The sequence below is a fragment of the Sarcophilus harrisii genome, chromosome 2 (genome assembly GCF_902635505.1).
Source record: "Sarcophilus harrisii chromosome 2, mSarHar1.11, whole genome shotgun sequence".
NCBI lineage: Eukaryota > Metazoa > Chordata > Mammalia > Dasyuromorphia > Dasyuridae > Sarcophilus > Sarcophilus harrisii.
In genome coordinates this window covers 149997206-150016606 of record NC_045427.1, presented here as the reverse complement: position 1 = coordinate 150016606, position 19401 = coordinate 149997206, and the positions used below count along the sequence as shown (strand labels likewise).

The 19401-nt window shown below is 33.4% G+C and overlaps 1 protein-coding gene across 4 annotated transcripts in view; it reads right to left on the bottom strand.

The window, feature by feature from the left end:
• The window catches only part of RALGAPA2 (Ral GTPase activating protein catalytic subunit alpha 2), a 409655-nt gene that overhangs the window by 214804 nt on the left and 175450 nt on the right, over positions 1–19401 (bottom strand). For all 4 annotated transcript variants that reach the window (XM_031951045.1, XM_031951043.1, XM_031951042.1 and 1 more), the window contains one exon: positions 12067–12195. In XM_031951045.1, the coding sequence (XP_031806905.1) occupies positions 12067–12195 (129 nt within the window). The remainder of the gene's footprint in view (positions 1–12066; positions 12196–19401) is intronic.

Genomic DNA, 19401 nt, shown 5'->3' with positions numbered 1-19401 from the left:
ATAAAAAGACAGCCCTTATAGACACCAAAATATTTGTGGAGCACTTCTTATGACAGTAAAACATTGGAAACAAAGCAAAGGCCTACCAACTGGAGAATGGCATTTTGGTACACAAATGTAATGGAATATTACTGTGCTACAAGAAATTCAAATAATGAAAACAAAGAAGCACGTAAAGATATACATGAATTGAAGCTGAGTGAAATATAGCCAAGACAACAATATATATAATGAATCCAGCAATGTAAACAGAAAAATCATAAAACAATCAAAACCAAATCTTATAAAATAACGAAGAAAAAACATAGGCCCCAAAGAGTAGTGCCTTGCTTTGCAAAGCTGTGAAGTCTACTACTATGGTACATTGTTTACATTTTAAGTTTTTTTCTTTTTTAGATGTAATGATAAGTGTTGCTGAGTCATCTCTATCTTTAGGTTTTAAAATATATATATATATATAAAGAATGGCAGAATAATGTGGGGCATTTTGGCTAGGTTAAAAAAAAAGAATATCAATAGAATTTATCTTTTAAAAAGAAATTATTTTGCCCAACTAACTACCTATCAAAATTGATAACAGAATAAATTTATCAATGCTCATAAAACATAAAATACAATGATTAACAAAAGAAATATATTATGTAAATAATCCAATATCAGAGATTGAAACTATATAAGCCATAAATGACCTGTCAATGAAAAAAAAACAAGACTATATATATTCACAAGCGAATTCTATCAAACATTCCAACAACTAATGTCAACACTACATAAACTTTGATAATAAAAAAATAAGACATCCTTAAGATTTCTATGATATAAATATCATCTTGATAGCTAGAACAGAGAGAGATAATCAGATAAAGAAAATTACAAGCACACATCCCTAAGTAATAACAATGTAATTTTAAAAAATTATCAAGTATATTACAACAAGCATATTAGAAAGGTGATATAGTATTAAATTTATAAAAGAATTAAGAGTCATAAAAAAGGAATAGATTAGGTTATATAAAGAAATAGAATTGCTTTAACATAAAGGAAACTATTAATAAAATAAGTTAACAATATAAACATTTCAAAGCCACATTATATCAATAGATGGTGAAAAGTTATGACAAAATACAGCACTATATCTATTAAAAACACTAGGCATCAAAGAAATATATAAAACTTTTTAAACTAAAGTAATTATCTACATCCAAGAACAAACTTTTTTTTTTTTTTTTTTAAGTCAGAAGACTTTTCCATATGATTAAAAGTAAAGACACCCAGCTAGATATTTTAGTTTTGGTAAAGACAAAACAAAACAAAAACAACCAAAAGAATAAACACAGGACAAGCAAAATCAAAATTAATAATACAATAAAGGCAGAAGTCAAGATCGCACTTGCAATGTCATTGGTCCTCTTTGAAAACAAAAGAAACAACAATAGTTAAGATCATGATGTGAAAGAACTTAAAAGCCAGAGGAGTTTAATTTAGTCCTAGAGGCAATAGGAAACCACTGCAGATTCATAGCCAGAACTGTATTTTAGGAAAATCATTTTTACAGCTATGTGAAATGCGACATATGTAACACAGAGAAGCCCCAAAGAAGGATGTTGCAGTAACTCGGGTAAGAAGGGATGGGGTGACCTATGATAACTGCGTGTGAGTAGAGACAAGATATTAGATGTGAGAGTGGTACAGATGTTAAAAAAAAAAAAAAAAAAAGGAAAGAAAAAAGAAAAAAAGATTTGGCAAATGATTTGATATGTGGATGACAAAGATGAGGAGTCAAGTTTAATACTGAAGTTAGAATGTGGGAAAGTGGAGAAGTGGTGGCACATTTGATATAGATAAGAATATGATAGTTTATTTGGGGAATCATAGGGAACCATAGGCAGCTAGTTGGTATACTGTTTAGGGAATCAAAGTGTGTCAACTAAAAAATTAAACGAAAACAGAAAGCTCATTAAAGTTCCATGCTATAAAATGGATTAAGAAAATCATTCTTTCTGATTTATGAACAAAACCCAATAGGAAGAAAAAGAAATTCCACAAAAAATAACTACAGAACACATAAAATACCTAGGAGGCTTGTTACCAAAACACAGAGGAGAATTATGTGAATAAAACTACAGAACAATCTTTTGAGAAAAAAAAAAAGACAAATAATTGGACACTGATTCTTCATGACAAAATGATAAAAATGACTATACCCCCAAGATTAATTTGCAGATTCAGTGTCATATCAAATTATTAATATCAAACTATTTATTGTATAGATTTAGAAAAATAATAAGAAAATATATAAAGAATAACAATAGGGAAAGAATTTTAAGGAAAATAATGAAAAAATTGGGCAGGAATGGCCCAGTCTAGCATTATAAGATATGTTAGCACTAAAAGAACTCAATCCTAAAAAGTTCTAAGAATCTAAACAATTTGGTATTGATTAAATGTATGTATATACATATAAATAAAATATAAAAATTGATCAGTGAGACAGATAAAGTAAAAATGACATAAAATCAGAGACATAAAATATATAACATTTGATAAATCCAAGAGCTCCAACTATTGGAGTAAGGATTCACTATATCAACAAAACAGACATGGATCAGCAAATATCAATCAAATAGGTTTAGATCAATATTTTAGATTCTATATCACAAAAAGTTCCAAATTGATATGTAATCTAGATCTAAAGATCACATCCCAAACAAATGTAAAGAGCAAGGAAGAGATACCTTTTATAATTATGGATAGGAGAGGAATTCTTGACTAAACAAGCCAGTAAAATAAATTTGTCCAATTTTAATTACGTAAATTTGAAAAGTATTTATATAAAAGTTAGAATGAAAAGGGAATTTTAAAAAAGGGAAAAAATTTTTTTGCAGTTAGAATTAAAAAGTAATTTAAACAGGAAAATGTCTGTGTTCTGAAATCCAATATATACAAGTGTATATACAATATACACTTAAACCATAACCTATGACCTGAAAAACCATTGTTGTAATTCAACTACAAAAACTAATGATCAATATACGAAAGACACACCCCCTTCTAAAAATTATCAACCACTCCTTTATTGACCTACCTGCCCCATCTAATATCTCTGCCTGATGGAACTTTGGATCCCTATTAGGAGTATGCCTAATTATTCAAATCCTCACAGGCCTATTTCTAGCAATACACTATATCTCAGACACACTTACCGCTTTCTCCTCTGTAGCCCATATTTGCCGCGATGTCAACCACGGCTTAATACAAATATATAAAAACAAAAACGATTCATTAATAGATAAAGAATATGAATACTCCAAAAAAAAGGAAAGCAAGATATCAACAATCATAAAAAAAGTGTTCCAAATCATAAAATAAATGCAAATTCAAACAAGTCTCAAATTCTATCTCCTACATGAGATTGGCAGAGATGGGAAAAAGGCAGTTATTGCAAAAACTGCACATTAATGCAATGTTGGTGGAGCTGTGTAATAATTTAAGAATTTTAGAAAGCAATTCTAAAACAGGAATAATACTTACAAAGTCACTAAATTCTACCTTTCTATTCTACTTTGATGCCCCAAAGAAATCCATGAAAGAAGAAAAGGACCCATATAAACAAAGCGCCACTTTAGAGTACTGTTAAAAAAAAAAAAAAAAAAAAAACACCACCATCACCACTACACAGCCCCCTCCCTCACAAAAAAATGAAAACAAAGTGGATGCTTATCAATTGGAAATTGCTGGGAAAAAAAATATGGTATACAATATAGTGAAGAACTGTTGCATTATAAAATGTAATGAATGAGACATAACTAGAAAACCTGGGAGGATTTATATGTTCTGATGCAGAATGAAATAAGAATAATCAAAACAATTTATACAATGACTACTACAATATTAATAAAAACAACTGTGAAAGATTTAAGTTCTAGCTAGGATTAAATCAATGACCCATCATGATTCCAGAATGAATGAATAAAAGCATTTATTACATACTTACTATTAACTAAACACACCAAGGCAAGCAAAAAAGGCATTCCCTGCCTTCAAAGAGCGTACATTCTACTAAACTAAAACAATACACACGGGGTGCTAGTGACTGGGGAGCAATGTTTTGGATAAGAAAGACTGAATGATGATTAAGAGGAAAAATAATTAAATGTCCTTTAGAAAAATGGTAATGATGATGTGATTACCTTCTTCAAAGGCAAAGTAGGGTTTGGGGAAAGTAGGGTTAAGTTTGAGAGCTAGAGTAGGAGGAAAAGGGAGGGAGAGAATCTATGTAGAGGAATGGCATAAAGAAGAATTGTTTTTGCATGACTGATTACTTATTAAAAGAGAAGAATTTAGGTTGGGGTAAAGAGAACAGCAATGAAGTGCTATAAGAATGAAAGAGAGAAATTAGGAAAAATTATCACAATATAAATACATGGGAGCAGAGAAAGTTAAGGAAAAAACACAAAAGCAGGCAATATTGGATTTATAAATTTAAAATGCAATAAAACAAGCTGTAAGTAGAAAATGTATGCAAAAAAGTTTACAGTCTCATATACAATCATTTTCCCTACTTTTCTTTATAAATTTAAATTTTGATGGCAGTAGGTGTTTATTAAACTCATGCTAGAAAAGTAAATGAAAAAAAAAAAAAACCACCAAGAGAATGATTCAAAGGTTTCAAACATTTGTGCAATAATTTAAAAAAAAATTTCCACAGAATAAACATTTACTTTTGTTATAATACTATAAATTTGAGCCTGAGAATTTAACAGTCAGTTAGTAAATCATTGCCTTCAGTTATTACTTAATCCTCTCACATGCTCAACAGTTTTCCCAAAACAGAGAAAATATGAATCAATAATTTGGAAATTATTTGTTTCCTTACAAGCAATAAAGGAAATTTGCATTTTTTCATCTATATTGGTCTTAATTGCTGGACACCAGAGTATATAGTTGGTTATTCTTCTGTGTTCTATGTGTATATTGCTACGATTCTATACAATATAGAGCATACTCCAACAAGCCAATTTTCCAAATACCCATATGGATATTTTTGTATTATCCAAATAGTTTCATAGAAAGGTTGTCTATGACAACTCATATATTGAGACGACCACATTCTTACTACTAAGTGTATATCACTTGTCAAATGTAATATATCTTGGAGTAAGCCCTCTTTGTTGTAAATAACCAGTGTTTCCTACTTCCTCTTAACATTGACTTTTGCCCATATTAGTCACATGTTCATGTTAATGATAAGCTTGAAGTTTTTTTCATATTTGTAATAATTCTCTGCATACTCTTCTAAAAATCATTAATAACCTCATTGCTGTGAACCCTCATTAGTATTGTGGTATTTTTTTCTTTTTGGGAGGTGTGTTATTTAATATTTTTCCCAGTTACATTCAGAATAATTTTCTAGAATATCAATTCAGTTTTCCTTGGTAATTTCTGGAAAGATAATGTCCAGGCTCTTTTTTTTTTTTTTTTTGATCAGGGGTTGCCGACACACTAATAATTTTAAAATTATCTCTCCTGGATTTATTTTCCATGTCAATTGTTTTTTCAATAAGATATTTCACATTTTTCCCCTATTGTTTCCTTTCTTTCTTTCTTTTCTTTTGCTTTTTTTTTTTTTTTTTTTTTGCTTTTTTTGTATCTTGATTTCTCATGAAGTCTTAAGCTTCCATTTGCTCAATTCTATTTTTTAAGGAATTACTACTTGCCTCAGTGAGCTTTTGTATCTTCTTTCCCAATTGGCCAATTTTGCTTTTTTAAGGCATTCTTCTCCTTATATTAGCTTTTTGTATTTCTTTTTGTACCTCTCTCAATTCTTCCCCTAATTTTCCCTTTTTCTCTTACTTGATTTTCTTTCTTTTTATTATAGCTTTTTATTTTCAAAACATATGGCATGGATAATTTTTCAGCAATGACCTTTGCAAAACCTTGTGTTCCAGATTTTTCCCTCTGTTCCCCTCACCCCTTCCCCTAGATGGCATCTTACTTGATGTCCATGGCCTGAGTCCAATTCTTACTTTTCTTGGACGCTTTAGATGTAGATGCTTCAACTTTCTTATCTTCTGCTGAATGTGTGTTTTGATTCTCTGTCACCATAATAACTTTCAATGCTCAGAAACTTTTTTTGTTTTCTGCTCATTTTCCTAGCCTATTACTCTGCTTTTAATAAAACTCTTTATTAAAGAAGGGCTCTGTTTCCAGGGTGGAGAGTGCACTGTCCCAAACTTCAGTTGTTTTCTTTGGGCAACTGTTTTCAGAAACCCTTGTAGGAATCTGACCACGAGTCCTCTTTTTTGTTCTGGAGCTGTTAGGATTGTCCCGCTCTATATAGCTGTAAGATCTAGGGTGCTTAATTAAGACAACTCTGAGATACCACTACACACCTGTCAGATTGGCTAAGATGACAGGAAAAAATAATGATGATTGTTGGAGGGGATGAGGGAAAACTGGGACACTGATACATTGTTGGTGGTGGAGTTGTGAACGAATCCAACCATTCTGGAGAGCAATCTGGAATTATGCCCAAAAAGTTATCAAATTGTGCATACTCTTTGATCCAGCAGTGTTTCTACTGGGCTTATACCCCAAGGAGATACTACATCAACAATGATACTGTATGAAGTTGTAATCTGATGGAAGTGGATTTCTTTGACAAAGAGACCTAATTCAGTTTCAATTGATCAATGATGGACAGAAGCAGCTACACCCAAAGAAAAAACACTGGGAAATGAATGTAAACTGTTTGCATTTTTGTTTTTCTTCCCGGGTTATTTTTACCTTCTGAATCCAATTCTCCCTCTGCAACAAGAATTTTTACCTTCTGAATCCAATTCTCCCTCTGCAACAAGAAAACTGTTTGGATCTGCACACATACATTGTATCTAAGATATACTATGACATATTTAACATATATAGGATTGCTTGCCATCTAGGGGAGGGGGTGGAGGATGGGAGGGAAAAATCGGAACAGAAGTGAGTGCAAGGGATAATGTTGTAAAAAAAAATACCCTGGAATGGGTTCTGTCAATAAAAAGTTACTATAATAATAATTTTAAAAAATAAAAAAAAAAAAGATCTAGGATGCTTGCTGGGGCTGGGACTCCAGCTGGGGCTACACTGGGACTGTACACCAGATTCCTACCCCATTGCTACCTTCCAAGCCCTCCCTGGTGTGCCTGGCTGAGAGGTGCAGAAGCCTCCAGCACTGCTGCTGATGTACAGATCCTGCCTCACTATTGCTGGGGTACAGCCAGAGCTGGGGCCAGGGCTGGGCCTGTGCTGGAATTGTACTAGCCTTCTACTCTGGTTCCACAGACCTTTTTTGCTGATCTTCCAGATCCTGTTTGATGTCTCTGAGCTGAGAAGTCTGGAAGCCACCAATATGGCAGCTGATTCAGAGGTTAGGCCTAGATCAGGGCTGGGACTGCCCTCTGGACTCCCACCTTTTCAGCTGAGCTTCTAAATTGCCTTTGGTTGGAAAATACTCTACTCAACCTTTTGGGTATTTTCATGCTCTAAAATTTGTTTAGATAAAATTTAAAGGAATTTGGAGCAGTTTAGGGGACAGGATGGGCAAGTTACTGCCTTTACTCTGCCATCTTGGCTGGGCCTCCCTTTTGAAATTTTTCTAAATCATTAATGGTCTTCATTTTAAAGACATACAAAGCACAAAAGAAAAGCTATTAAAGTCTTTCTGTTTCAGTATGTATATAGTTAGTTTTACTGTATTTAGAACAGATTTATACTGATACAATAGGTACCTTAAATGCTAAGTAGTATTGAGTCTAGCTCACACTTCTAAAACAGTGGCAATCAAGTTGGCTTGTATAAATCTGAGTAAAGCCCATGATAAATGAAATTATTCAGTGTATGTTTATGTGTCCGTGCTCATGTGTATATGTGTATGTGTGTAGTCTGTCTTTAAAAGTGATCTAATTTTAGTAATATGATCTACTTTTGGAAGAACACTTATAATTTGATATATTTTGACTTTATTATAAAGAACCAGCAAAAATTCTGTCTTATAGAATTTTTAATACAATTTCAGTTGCTTATAAGACATTTTGGAACTATTAAAAATAGTGGTACCATATGATTCTGTAACTATGGGTATTCCCTCTACTAATGTAGATTCTAACTAAGGACAGTTTAGGAAAAATTCTTCAAGATTTGTTAATCCAAAAATTTCCAAACTAAGCTGGACTGGTCATTAAGCATAGATATGCGTTCTGTTACGAGTTCTGTACTTGAAGACTCTCCTACTTGTGATCACTGACATCATTTTTGAGAAAGCCGGGTAGCTTCACATCAATATAAGGCACTGAGGAAAAAAAATCTTTACTTTTCCTCATCCTTTCATATCCAATTAATTGCAATTTCTTCATATCTATCCCCAAAATATCTAGGGTTCATATCCTCATAATGCAGGCTCTTCATTGCTTAGAATACAGTACTAGCTCCATAATTGGGCTTCCTTGACTCCATTCTAACCTCCCTCTTAAAGTTCAAGATGCATTCCACTGTCTCTGTGAAACATTTACTAATCCCACAGGAGGAAATATGAAAAAGTTTGTAATCATAAACTAATTTGCTGGTAATGTAAAATTTTGTTTAAATTTTGACTTTCTCAATTTATTTGTAAATTTCTCCCCAAAGAATAATTACTTTTTGTTAAAATTCAATATAACTATTAGCAACAAATGAATTCTTTACTATGCCTATTTCATTCTCTTTTACAGCTATCAAATCTAGTGGGGGGGGGTTTTGGTCATTTATATTTTATGTTTTTGTTTTGTTATTTTGTTAGTGAGGTAATAATTCAGTATCTTTTAGTTTTCCTTTGTAATTCTTTTTTTGCAAGTCTGTTGCTTTTTGCTTTGACAATATGTTATTGAGTAATATTAACACTGTTGGGGAATACATAATTAATATTTTTAACAGACAAAGGTACTTTTAAACATAATATTTATAACTATCAATCTTTAATGTGAATTCTGTTTGGTCCAGTATCATGGCTGTAATTCTTAATTCCCTAGATTCTCTTCAATGCTTTAACATGATAATGTTTTTTTTTTTTAATTAAAGCTTTTTATTTACAGAGCATATGCATGGGTAATTTTTCCAACATTGACCCTTTCATAACCTTTTGTTGCAAATTTTCCCCTTCTTTCCTCCCCCCCCACCCCTTCCCTATCTGGCAGATAGTCCAATACATGTTAAATGTAACATGATAATTTTTAATCTAGCTTCTTATTTTGAATATGCATGCATAATTTGGTCTTAGGTATATTTCTTTTAGTCAATGTATTGTTATTGTTGTGCTTTCTAATCCATTCTGTACTCCTTTTTCTTTTCAAAAGAAAATTCAATCAGGTGATCTTTAAGTTGGTTTGTATTCCCTGTCCTAACTCTGGAATTAATCAGATTTTCCTTTCCATCCTCAATTTGTTAGAAATTATTAAGCATGTGTAAGGCTAAACTAGGCACAAAGAGAAACACAATGAGAAAAACTAAACAGGCTCTGCCTTCAGGGGATTGTATTCCTGATTCACTTTGTACATAGCTAAAAAAAAAAAAAAAAATGGGAGGAAGATATACATTGGATAGAACACTATGTCTAACATCAGAAAGATGCGAGTTTAAATCCTGCCTCAGACACTCATTAGCCACATGATCCAAAGCAAATCATTTAACCCTATTGCCTCAGTTTCTTCATCTGCAAAATGAGCAGTAGAAGGAAATGATAAATCATTTCAATATCTTTGGCAAGAAAATTCCCAAAAAGGGGTGACACAAAGTAAGACTGGATTGAAAAGACTGAACAACATAAAAAAAAACTTCTGGAGGAAGAAAGTATTAGTAACTGGAGGGACCAAGAAAGGATTTATGTTGGTATCAAATGAGTTGTACCTCAAAAATAAATAGGGATTAGAATGTAAACTCCTTGGGAATAGGGATTAGTTGATTTTTTTTTCTTGTATTTGTATATCTAGTAATTAGCACAATGCTTGGCATATAGTAATGGAAGGGGTAAGGAGATAAGCATTTATTATTGAGCTTACTATGTACCAGGAATTGTGCTGAGAGCTGTACATACATCTCATTTGATCAACCAAGTGAGGTAAGTGTTGATATCACCCTCATCACCCTCAGCAGTGATGAAGTCTTCTATCAGCATTGTAAAGCAGGTAAAGCCAAGAAGAAAAAATGGGAAGGACAATGCTTTATAACCATATTTAAGATATCCTGAAGGACAGGAAAAAACAAAAACAAAAACAAAACATGAGATAGCATGTTAAGTTTTACAAGGGAAAAAACCTCCAAAGAGAAGATCAATGATGCTCTAAAATTTACAACAGCATTTTATACTTGGTATTTCTACAATTTCTATTCACAACTTACAGAACTTATAAATAAATGTTTGAGGCTAAATTTGAACTTAGGACTTCCAGATTCCATGCCCAGATCTCTCTACTGAGTCATTTAGCTAACTCATAGTAAGTACTTACTAATTCTTCTTGAATGACCAAGTGATTAACTGAGCAAGAAAAAGTGAAGCATTCCATGCTTCATAGAGCATGGAGGTAGAAGATATAATTTCATGTAAAAGAACTACCAGTCTTTTAAACAGAAACAGCATGAAGTAAGATGAAAAATAGGTGGAAGCCAGATTACTAAGAGGTTTGAAATGCCACACTGAAGAAGACTGTACTTTTACCCTAAAGGCAACTGGGTGCCATTGAAGATTTTTGATTAGGGAGATGACACAGCTAGATTTGTATTTTAGAAATTCCAATTTAGCAGCTGGCATCCTTCTCTCTTATTCTGCAGCTGTGACCTCATAATTAAATCATTCTCCACCTCATGCTTATCCTTTTTTTTAATCTTTTCTTTTTTTAAGTAACTAAGTGTGAAAGTAAATTCAAGCTGTTAGGTATTAATGTTTCAATAAACATTTTTGTAAATGATTCTGGGGTCTGGTTTTGTCTAACAGGGTAAATGCTTAGTTCTTTCTGTTAATAGTAACAGAAGTCCTCAATTAATAATCAAGCTCACCAATCTAAGAGAGAATCATACAGAAAAAAATACATTTAAGATGGGCATGAATAGATAATATAAAAAGGGTAAAGAAAAAGACATAAGTTTAAACATAAAAAGCTCTTTCAATTATGAGACTACAGGTATAAGTGGTTATCTTATACTTGTATGCACCTTAAGCATATATATATTTGTTATCTGTGTCCTCATCACTTAGCACAGTATCTGGCACAGAGAAAGTGCTTAATAAATGCTTGCTGAGTGACTGACTTCCAAGGTACCTCACGATATTCTGATTAAATGTAAAGATTAAAAGAAAATATTAAGCATAAACTTTACATTACAGTGCAAATTTATGACCATCTCATAATATATTGGCTTTAATAAACAACATATAATTTTTATTTAATAATAGTTTAGTTTATAATCATGAGTAAAATCATGAAATAATTTTAGTATAAATGATATAGTATTCTAAGACATTATATAGAAATTGAAACAAAGATATATGAAGACAGTGCTTTGATATTAAACCCTTAATAAACCGCTATGGAATGAGTAATTTTAAAAATTTCCTTCAATTTGAGAACCATTATTTTCCCATTTTAAAGAAATCAAAATGTTCTATGTCTCTTAACCTCTATCTAATAAAAAAAAGTTCTTAATGCCATTACCTTTAGAAATCTGTGCTTATTACAAGCATCTAGGTCCATTTCCATTTATTATAAAAAACTAATGAGATTGTGAAACCCAAGACTTGCTTTTTAGTGTGTAAATGTGCTGAAATACTAGTAAGGATATGATTTCTCACACTTTGGCCTTTTGATGAAACACCTTTGCAATACTAGTATGTCACCTTATCCTACAATTTCACACATCAGCTGCCATGGTATCTACCCTGAGAGCCCAGTTTCACATTGCACTAATGAGTCAACACCTGTTAAGAGTGGAGAAATCTGAACCTTGTTAGCGACTGTACACTCTCTTGGGAACGTGGATGTTGAGCATTGTCATACTCACCGCCAACATGTCTGTACTAAGAACTCTGGATGCAGCAGTGATGAAGTCTCCTATCAGCATTGTAAAGCCAGGTAAAGCCAAGAAGAAAAAACGGGAAGGACAATGCTTTATAACCGTATTTAAGATATCCTGAAGGACAGGAAAAAACAAAAACAAAAACAAAACATGAGATAGCATGTTAAGTTTTACAAGGGAAAAAAACCTCCAAAGAGAAGATCAATGATGCTCTAAAATTTACAACAGCATTTTATACTTGGTATTTCTACAAGGCCTTCAAGAGCTGAGTGTATATACTTGAGGAAAGAATTATTACCTCATATGTGTTCATGACCTCTCTATGAGATAAATATATCATAGACATCTTTATGAGATGAATAAATCATAGATTTTACAGCTAGAAGGGACTTTGAAGATCACCTAGCCCACTTAATTCCTAGAATCAGGTATTACAGTATCTATCTTCAAAATGGAAATATGAGGCACCAAGAATCAAAGTGATTTGTTCAAATAATGCAGCTAGTCCTAATAAGAGCAATAATTTATACTAATAGCACTTTATGATTCAAAAATATCTTTAGTCATTTAGCCCTCACAACATCCTTAGAGGCAGGTTAGTTAGTGAAAACATTATCATGCTCTGTTTTAGAGATAAGAAAACTGAAACTAAAGAAAGATTTGCTTACAAAACCAGAAAGCAGCCAAGCACAACTCGAAGTTTCCTCTTTTCAAATGTGCTATTCTTTCTACGCACTTTAATACCAGTTGGGACTGGTTTTAGCAGAGTCTAGGCTACAAGGACTAATGTCCACCTTTAGGAATTATAATGCCTTACATTACAGAAGAAGGACAGGCAGAATAAACATTTAAAATATATAAAGGATTCTCTAACAATACACATTGTAAAATAATACATTTTAGTATTAGTCTTCATAAATGTACATATTTAAATTCCAGGAAATTCTGTTTTCCATTTCATATAGGCATTATATGAAAAGTTGACAAAATAAAACATCAGGTTACCTAATCCTTGAAAAACCTCACTTGACCCTATCATTCCTCTAAAGTAGTCCATCTATATTTCTCTTTTCTTTCACAGCCAAATTCTAAGAAAATACTATTGCACTGAGTGTTTCAACTTATTCTTAACTCTTACTCACTTTTCAACTCTTTGCAATCTAGTTTCCAATCTCATTACTCAATCAAAATGGCTCTCTCCCATTACTAAATCCAACTGTTTTTTCAGTCCTCATCCTTCTTAACCTCTCTGCAGTATTTGATACTGATAACAGCCCCCCCCCCCCACACACACACACACTATATTCTCCTTGAGTTTTTGTAAGAATGCTCTCTCTTAGTTCCCTTCTATCTGTCTGACTATTTCTTTTTGGTTTCCTTTGATGGGGGTAAGTCAAACTCAAAATGCCATAGGTAGAATTATCATTCTTTCAAATTCATTCTTCTTGGGTTTGGAGCCAAGATGGCAGAGAGGACACATGCATCTTCCTAAACTGTCCTTTTCCTTCAATCTATTTCAGTGACATTCAGCCTCAGACTTAGTGCTTGACTGTCAGAACCCACGAATATTGGGAGTACAACACATTACCAACTGAAGATAATCTTGAAATTCACCAGAAAAGGTCTGTTTTATCTCGTGGACAGGGATAGAATGGGGCTAGGCCAGGTGCAGCCATCAGGCAAGCAGTGAGAACACGGGAAACAGCTCAGGTTTAGCAGACCTGAGGTGGGGAGGGTGTGGTCTCTGCTGGTGGAAAATCTGCGGGGAGATTTTACTTATTTACTTACACTTTACCTCAGTGTAGCTACTTTGCCTTGGCAGCAAGCCAATAGATCAGCAGAGAAGCTAAATTCGCACCCTGAAACGCTGGGGTCTCTCGGGGCCTGGCCACACCCACCTAGCATTAGGAGGGACTTAGTGTGATCCAGGCGCAGCCATAGTTATTGGTCCCAGTGCAGTCATAGTAGCTGTCTTTCCACTGCTGCTGATCATAAGACCTGATTTCAGGTTCCAGTGCAGCCTGTGGGTGCTGTCCCACTGCCGCCCGATAAACATACCGTAGTTTTTTGGGGGGTTTTTCCTCCCAAAATGAGCAAAAAGGCAAAGCAGGCACTAACTATTCATAGCTTCTACATGGAAAGAAAGTAGACTTCAAACCCTGAGGAGACTAAAACCAGTTTGTCTTTAGATCCAAAGGTGGAAATGATCTGATCCCCATCACACAAGGTTCTCATAGAAGAAATTTAAAAAGGATCTTATAAGAGAGCTAGATGAAAAATGGGGAAAGGAAAGGAAAGCTTTGCAAGAGGATCAAAATAAGTCATTAAAAGTAGGGTGGATAAAGATATCAACTCCCTGAAAAACAGAATTTGCTCATTGGGAAAGATAATCAACTCCCAGGAAAAAAGAATTTGTGAATTGGAAAAGGTAAACAATTCCAAGGAAAACAGAATTTGTGAATTGGAAAAAGAAAATAATTCTTAAAAAAAAAAAAAAAAAACTGGCGAAATGTAAGAAAATTCCATAGAACAAAACAACTCATTTAAAAACTCAATTAGACAAATACAAAAAGAAATTAAAGAGTAAATGAAGAAAATAATTCCTTAAAAATCAGACTTGAACAAATGGAAATGAATGACTCAAAGAGACACCAAGAATCAGTCGAGCGAAACCAAAAAAATGAAAAAAATATAAAGAAAAAAAGTTAAATACCTACTTAGGAAAACAACAAACCTGGAAACTAGATCTAAATCATGATGAATAAAAGAGCCTAGACACTTATCTTTCAGGAAAACATCAAAGAGAACTGCCCAGATGTTATAGAAACACAAGGCAAAATAGACATTTAAAGAATTCATCAATCACCTACTGAAAGAGATCCCAAAATCAAAACTCCAAGAAATTCCAGAACTATCAGACCAAGGGAAAAATACTACAAGCATCCGGAAAAAGAAAAAAAAACAAAAACAAAAACAAAAAAACAATTCAAATACCAAGGAGCCACAATAAGAATAACCCAGGATCTCACAGCATCTATATAAATGGATCGAAGGGCCTGGAATCTGATATTCCAAAAGGAAAAAGAACTTGGTATACAGCTAAGAATAACTTACCTACCAAAACGAGCATTTTCTTCCAGGGAAGAAAATGGACATTCAATGAAATAGGTGAATTCCATTTATTCCTGACGAAAAAACCAGAGCTAAACAAAAAGTTTGCTGTCCAAATATAAGATTCAAGAGAAGTATAAAAAGGTAAAAAGAACTCTTGAGAACTGTATTTCTGTTATAAGTATACATAAAGAGTACATGTATATAATGTTCTTGTTCAGTTTTCTTGAGGCTTGAGGGCAGCCTTCTTTTCAGAAGCGTAATCACCATGAGAATAGCCAGGTGTTAAAGTTCAAATCCTTTATTATCTCTTTCGCAATCTAGTTTCCTTGCCTGGGGCCTGGGCTAGCTTTCTTAGAGGTCTTCTAGAGTCTTGGTTTCAGTGGAGAAGTGCAGGAGGCCAGGCCAGCCACAAGGAGAATGATGAAGATGGAATGAATCTGTCTCTGCTTGGCTTGAGCTCCCACCTCCAGTGCACTTGTCTTCTCTGGCTCTTACTGGCTGAGGTTCCCACCTTATATGCTCTCTTATAATTACATTATAGTATGTGTGAATCTTGTAGAACTATATTAAGTACTTAGTACGTGTACTGACCTAGAGAACTATTACGCACCATGCTAAACTAGATAACCATTGTCTTTATCAATTCCACTGACTTAAGACCTTGTAAGAATCCTTGTTTCAGAGTTCTGGCCCATTACACATGCATAATTTGGTTTCACTGTTATAAAAAAGGAACTAGAAGTGGAAAGGAAATTGTACCAGAAAAAGGGAAAAGTGGAGGTAAAAAGAGGGAAACTACATCTCATGAAGAGGCAAAGGAAACCTATTATATCTGAGGAATTAAGGGAAGGGGGTGAACATAGTATGAAATGCTAGCTTCCGCAATAAGAGATGAAAAAGAAATGAAATGAATTAGAACCGGTAATGAGGAAACCAAATTATCACTCTTTACAGGTGATATGATGGTATGAACCCCAGAGATTCTACTAAAAAGCTATTAGAAATAACTAGAACTGGAGACTATTACTGATCACAAAATAGAAAATTTTGATTATATCAAATTAAAAAGACTTTGTACAAACAAAACTAATGCAAACAAGACTAGAAGGGAAGCAACAAACTGGGAAAACATTTTTACAGTTAAAAGTTCTGATAAAGGCCTCATTTCTAAAATATAGAGAGAAATGACTCTAATTTGTAAGAAATCAAGCCACTCTCCAATTGATAAATGGTCAAAGGATATGAACAGACAATTTTCAGATGATGAAATTTAAACTATTTCCACTCACATGAAAGTGTTCTAAATCACTACTGATCAGAGAAATGCAAATTAAGACAACTCTGAGATAACACTACATACCTCTCAGATTGGCTAAGATGACAGGAAAAAATAATGATGAATGTTGGATGGGATGCAAGAAAACTGGGACACTGATGGATTGTTGATGGAATTGTTAATGAATCCAACTATTCTGGAGAGCAATCTGGAATTATGCCCAAAAAGTTATTAAAGGGTATTTGATCCAGCAGTGTTACTACTGGGCTTATATCTCAAAGAGATATTAAAGAAGGGAAAGGGACCTGTACGTGTCAAAATGTTTGTGGCAGCCCTTTTTTATAGTAGCTAGAAATTGGAAAATGATTGGATGCCCATAAATTGGAGAATGATGGGTAAATTGTTGTATATGAATGTTATGGAATATTATTGCTCTGTAAGAAATGACCAGCAAGATGAATACAGAGAGGCTCGGAAAGACTTACATGAACTGATGCGGAGTGAAATGAGCAGAAACAGGAAATCATTATACACTTCAACAACAATACTGTATGAGGATGTATTCTGATGGAAGTGGATTTCTTCGACAAAGAGAAGACCTAATTCAGTTCCAACTGATCAATGATGGACAGAATCAGCTACACCCAAAAAAGGAACACTGGGAAATGAGTGTGAATTGTGTACATTTTTGTTTTTATTCCCAGATTCTTTTTACCTTCTGAATCCAATTCCTCCTGTGCAACAAAGAGAACTGTTTGGTTCTGCACACATTTATTGTATCTAAAATATACTATAATATATTTAATATATATAAGATGGCCTGCCACCTAGGGGAGGAGGTGGAGGGAGGGAAGGGAAAGTCGGAACAGAAGTAAGTGCAAGGGAGAACGTAAAAAATCACCTATGCATATGTACTGTCAATAAAAAGTTATAATATAAAAATAAAAGAAAAATAATCCACAACTTTAGTAAAGTTGCAGGATACAAAATAAATCCACATAAATCATCAGCATTTTATACCTCACTAACAAAATCCAACAGCAAGAGATACAAAGAGAAATTCCATTTAAAATAACTGTTGATAATATAAAATATTTGGAAATCTATCTGCCAAGGGAAAGTCAGGAACTATATGAGCAAAACTACAAAACACTTTCCACACAAATAAAGTCAAATCTAAACCTCTAGAAATATATTAAGTGCTCCTGGATAGGCTGAGCAAATATAATAAAGGTGACAATACTACCTAAACTAATCTATTATTTAGTGCTATACCAATCAGACTCCGAAGAAACTATTTTAATGACCTAGAAAAAATAACAACAAAATTCATCTGGAAGAACAAAAGGTCAAGAATTTCAAGGGAACTAACGGAAAAAAAAAATCAAATGAAGGTGGCCTAGCTATACCTGATCTAAAATTATTTTATAAAGCAGCAGTCACCAAAACCATTTGGTATTGGCTAAGAAATAAACTAGTTGATCAGTGGAATAGGTTAAGTTCACAGGACAAAACAGTCAATAATTATAGCAATCTCGTGTTTGACAAACCCAAAGACCCCAGCTTTTAGGATAAGAATTCATTATTTGACAAAAATTGCTGGGAAAATTGGAAATTAGTATAGCAGAAACTAGGCACTGACCCATACTTAACACCGCACACCAAGATAAGATCAAAAGGGGTTCAAGATCTAGGCATAAAGAATGAGATTATAAATAAATTAGGAAAACATAGGATAGTTCTACCTCTCAGACCTGTGGAGGAGGAAGGAATTTGTGACCAAAGAAAAACTAGAGGTCATTACTGATCGCAAAATAGAAAATTTCAATTATATTAAGTTAAAAAGCTTTTGTACAAATAAAATTAATGTGGACAGGATTAGAAGGGAAGCAATAAACTGGGAAAACATTTTTAAAACTAAAGGTTCTCATAAAGGCCTTATCTCCAAAATATATAGAGAACTGACTCTAATTTATAAAAAATCAAGCCATTCTCCAATTGATAAATGGTCAAAGGATATAAACAAACAATTTTCGGATGAAGAAATTGAAACTATTTCTAGTCATATGAAAAGATGTTCCAAATTATTGTTGATCAAAGAAATGCAAATTAAGACAATTCTGAGATACCACTACACTCTCAGATTGGCTAAGATGACAGGAAAAGGTAATGATGAATGTTCGAAGGGATGTGGGAAAACTGGGACACTGATGCATTGGTGGTGGAGTTGTGAATGGATCCAATCATTCTGGAGAGCAATTTGAAACAATACTCAAAAAGTTCTCAAACTGTGCATACTCTTTGATGCAGCAGTGTTTCTACTGGGCTTATATCCCAAAGAGATCTTAAAGAAGAGAAAGGGACCTGTATGTGCAAAAAATGTTTGTGACATTCCTTTTTGTAGTGGCTAGAAACCGGAAATTGAAGGGATGCCCATCAATTGGAGAATGGCTGAATAAACTGTGGTATATGAATGTTATGGAATATTATTGTTCTACAAGAAATGACCAGTAGGATGAATACAGAGAGGCTTGAAGAGACATACATGAACTGATGCTAAGTGAAATGAGCAGATGCAGGAGATCATTATACACTTCAACAACAATACTATATGATGATCAATTTTAATGAATGTGGCTCCTTTCAACAATGAGAGGAGCCACATCAGTTCCAATTGATCTGTATTGAACAGAACCAGCTACACCCAGAGAAAGAACACTGGGAAATGAGTATGGATCACAACATAACATTCTTTTTGTTATTGTTTGCTTGGATTTTTTGTTTTTTTCTTCTCAGGTTATTTTTATCTTCTTTCAAAATCCGTTCTTTCTTGTGCAACAAGATAACTGTATAAATATGTATACATATATTGTATTTAACATATTTAACATGTATAGGACTACCTGGCTTTCTTTCAATGCTTAGATCAA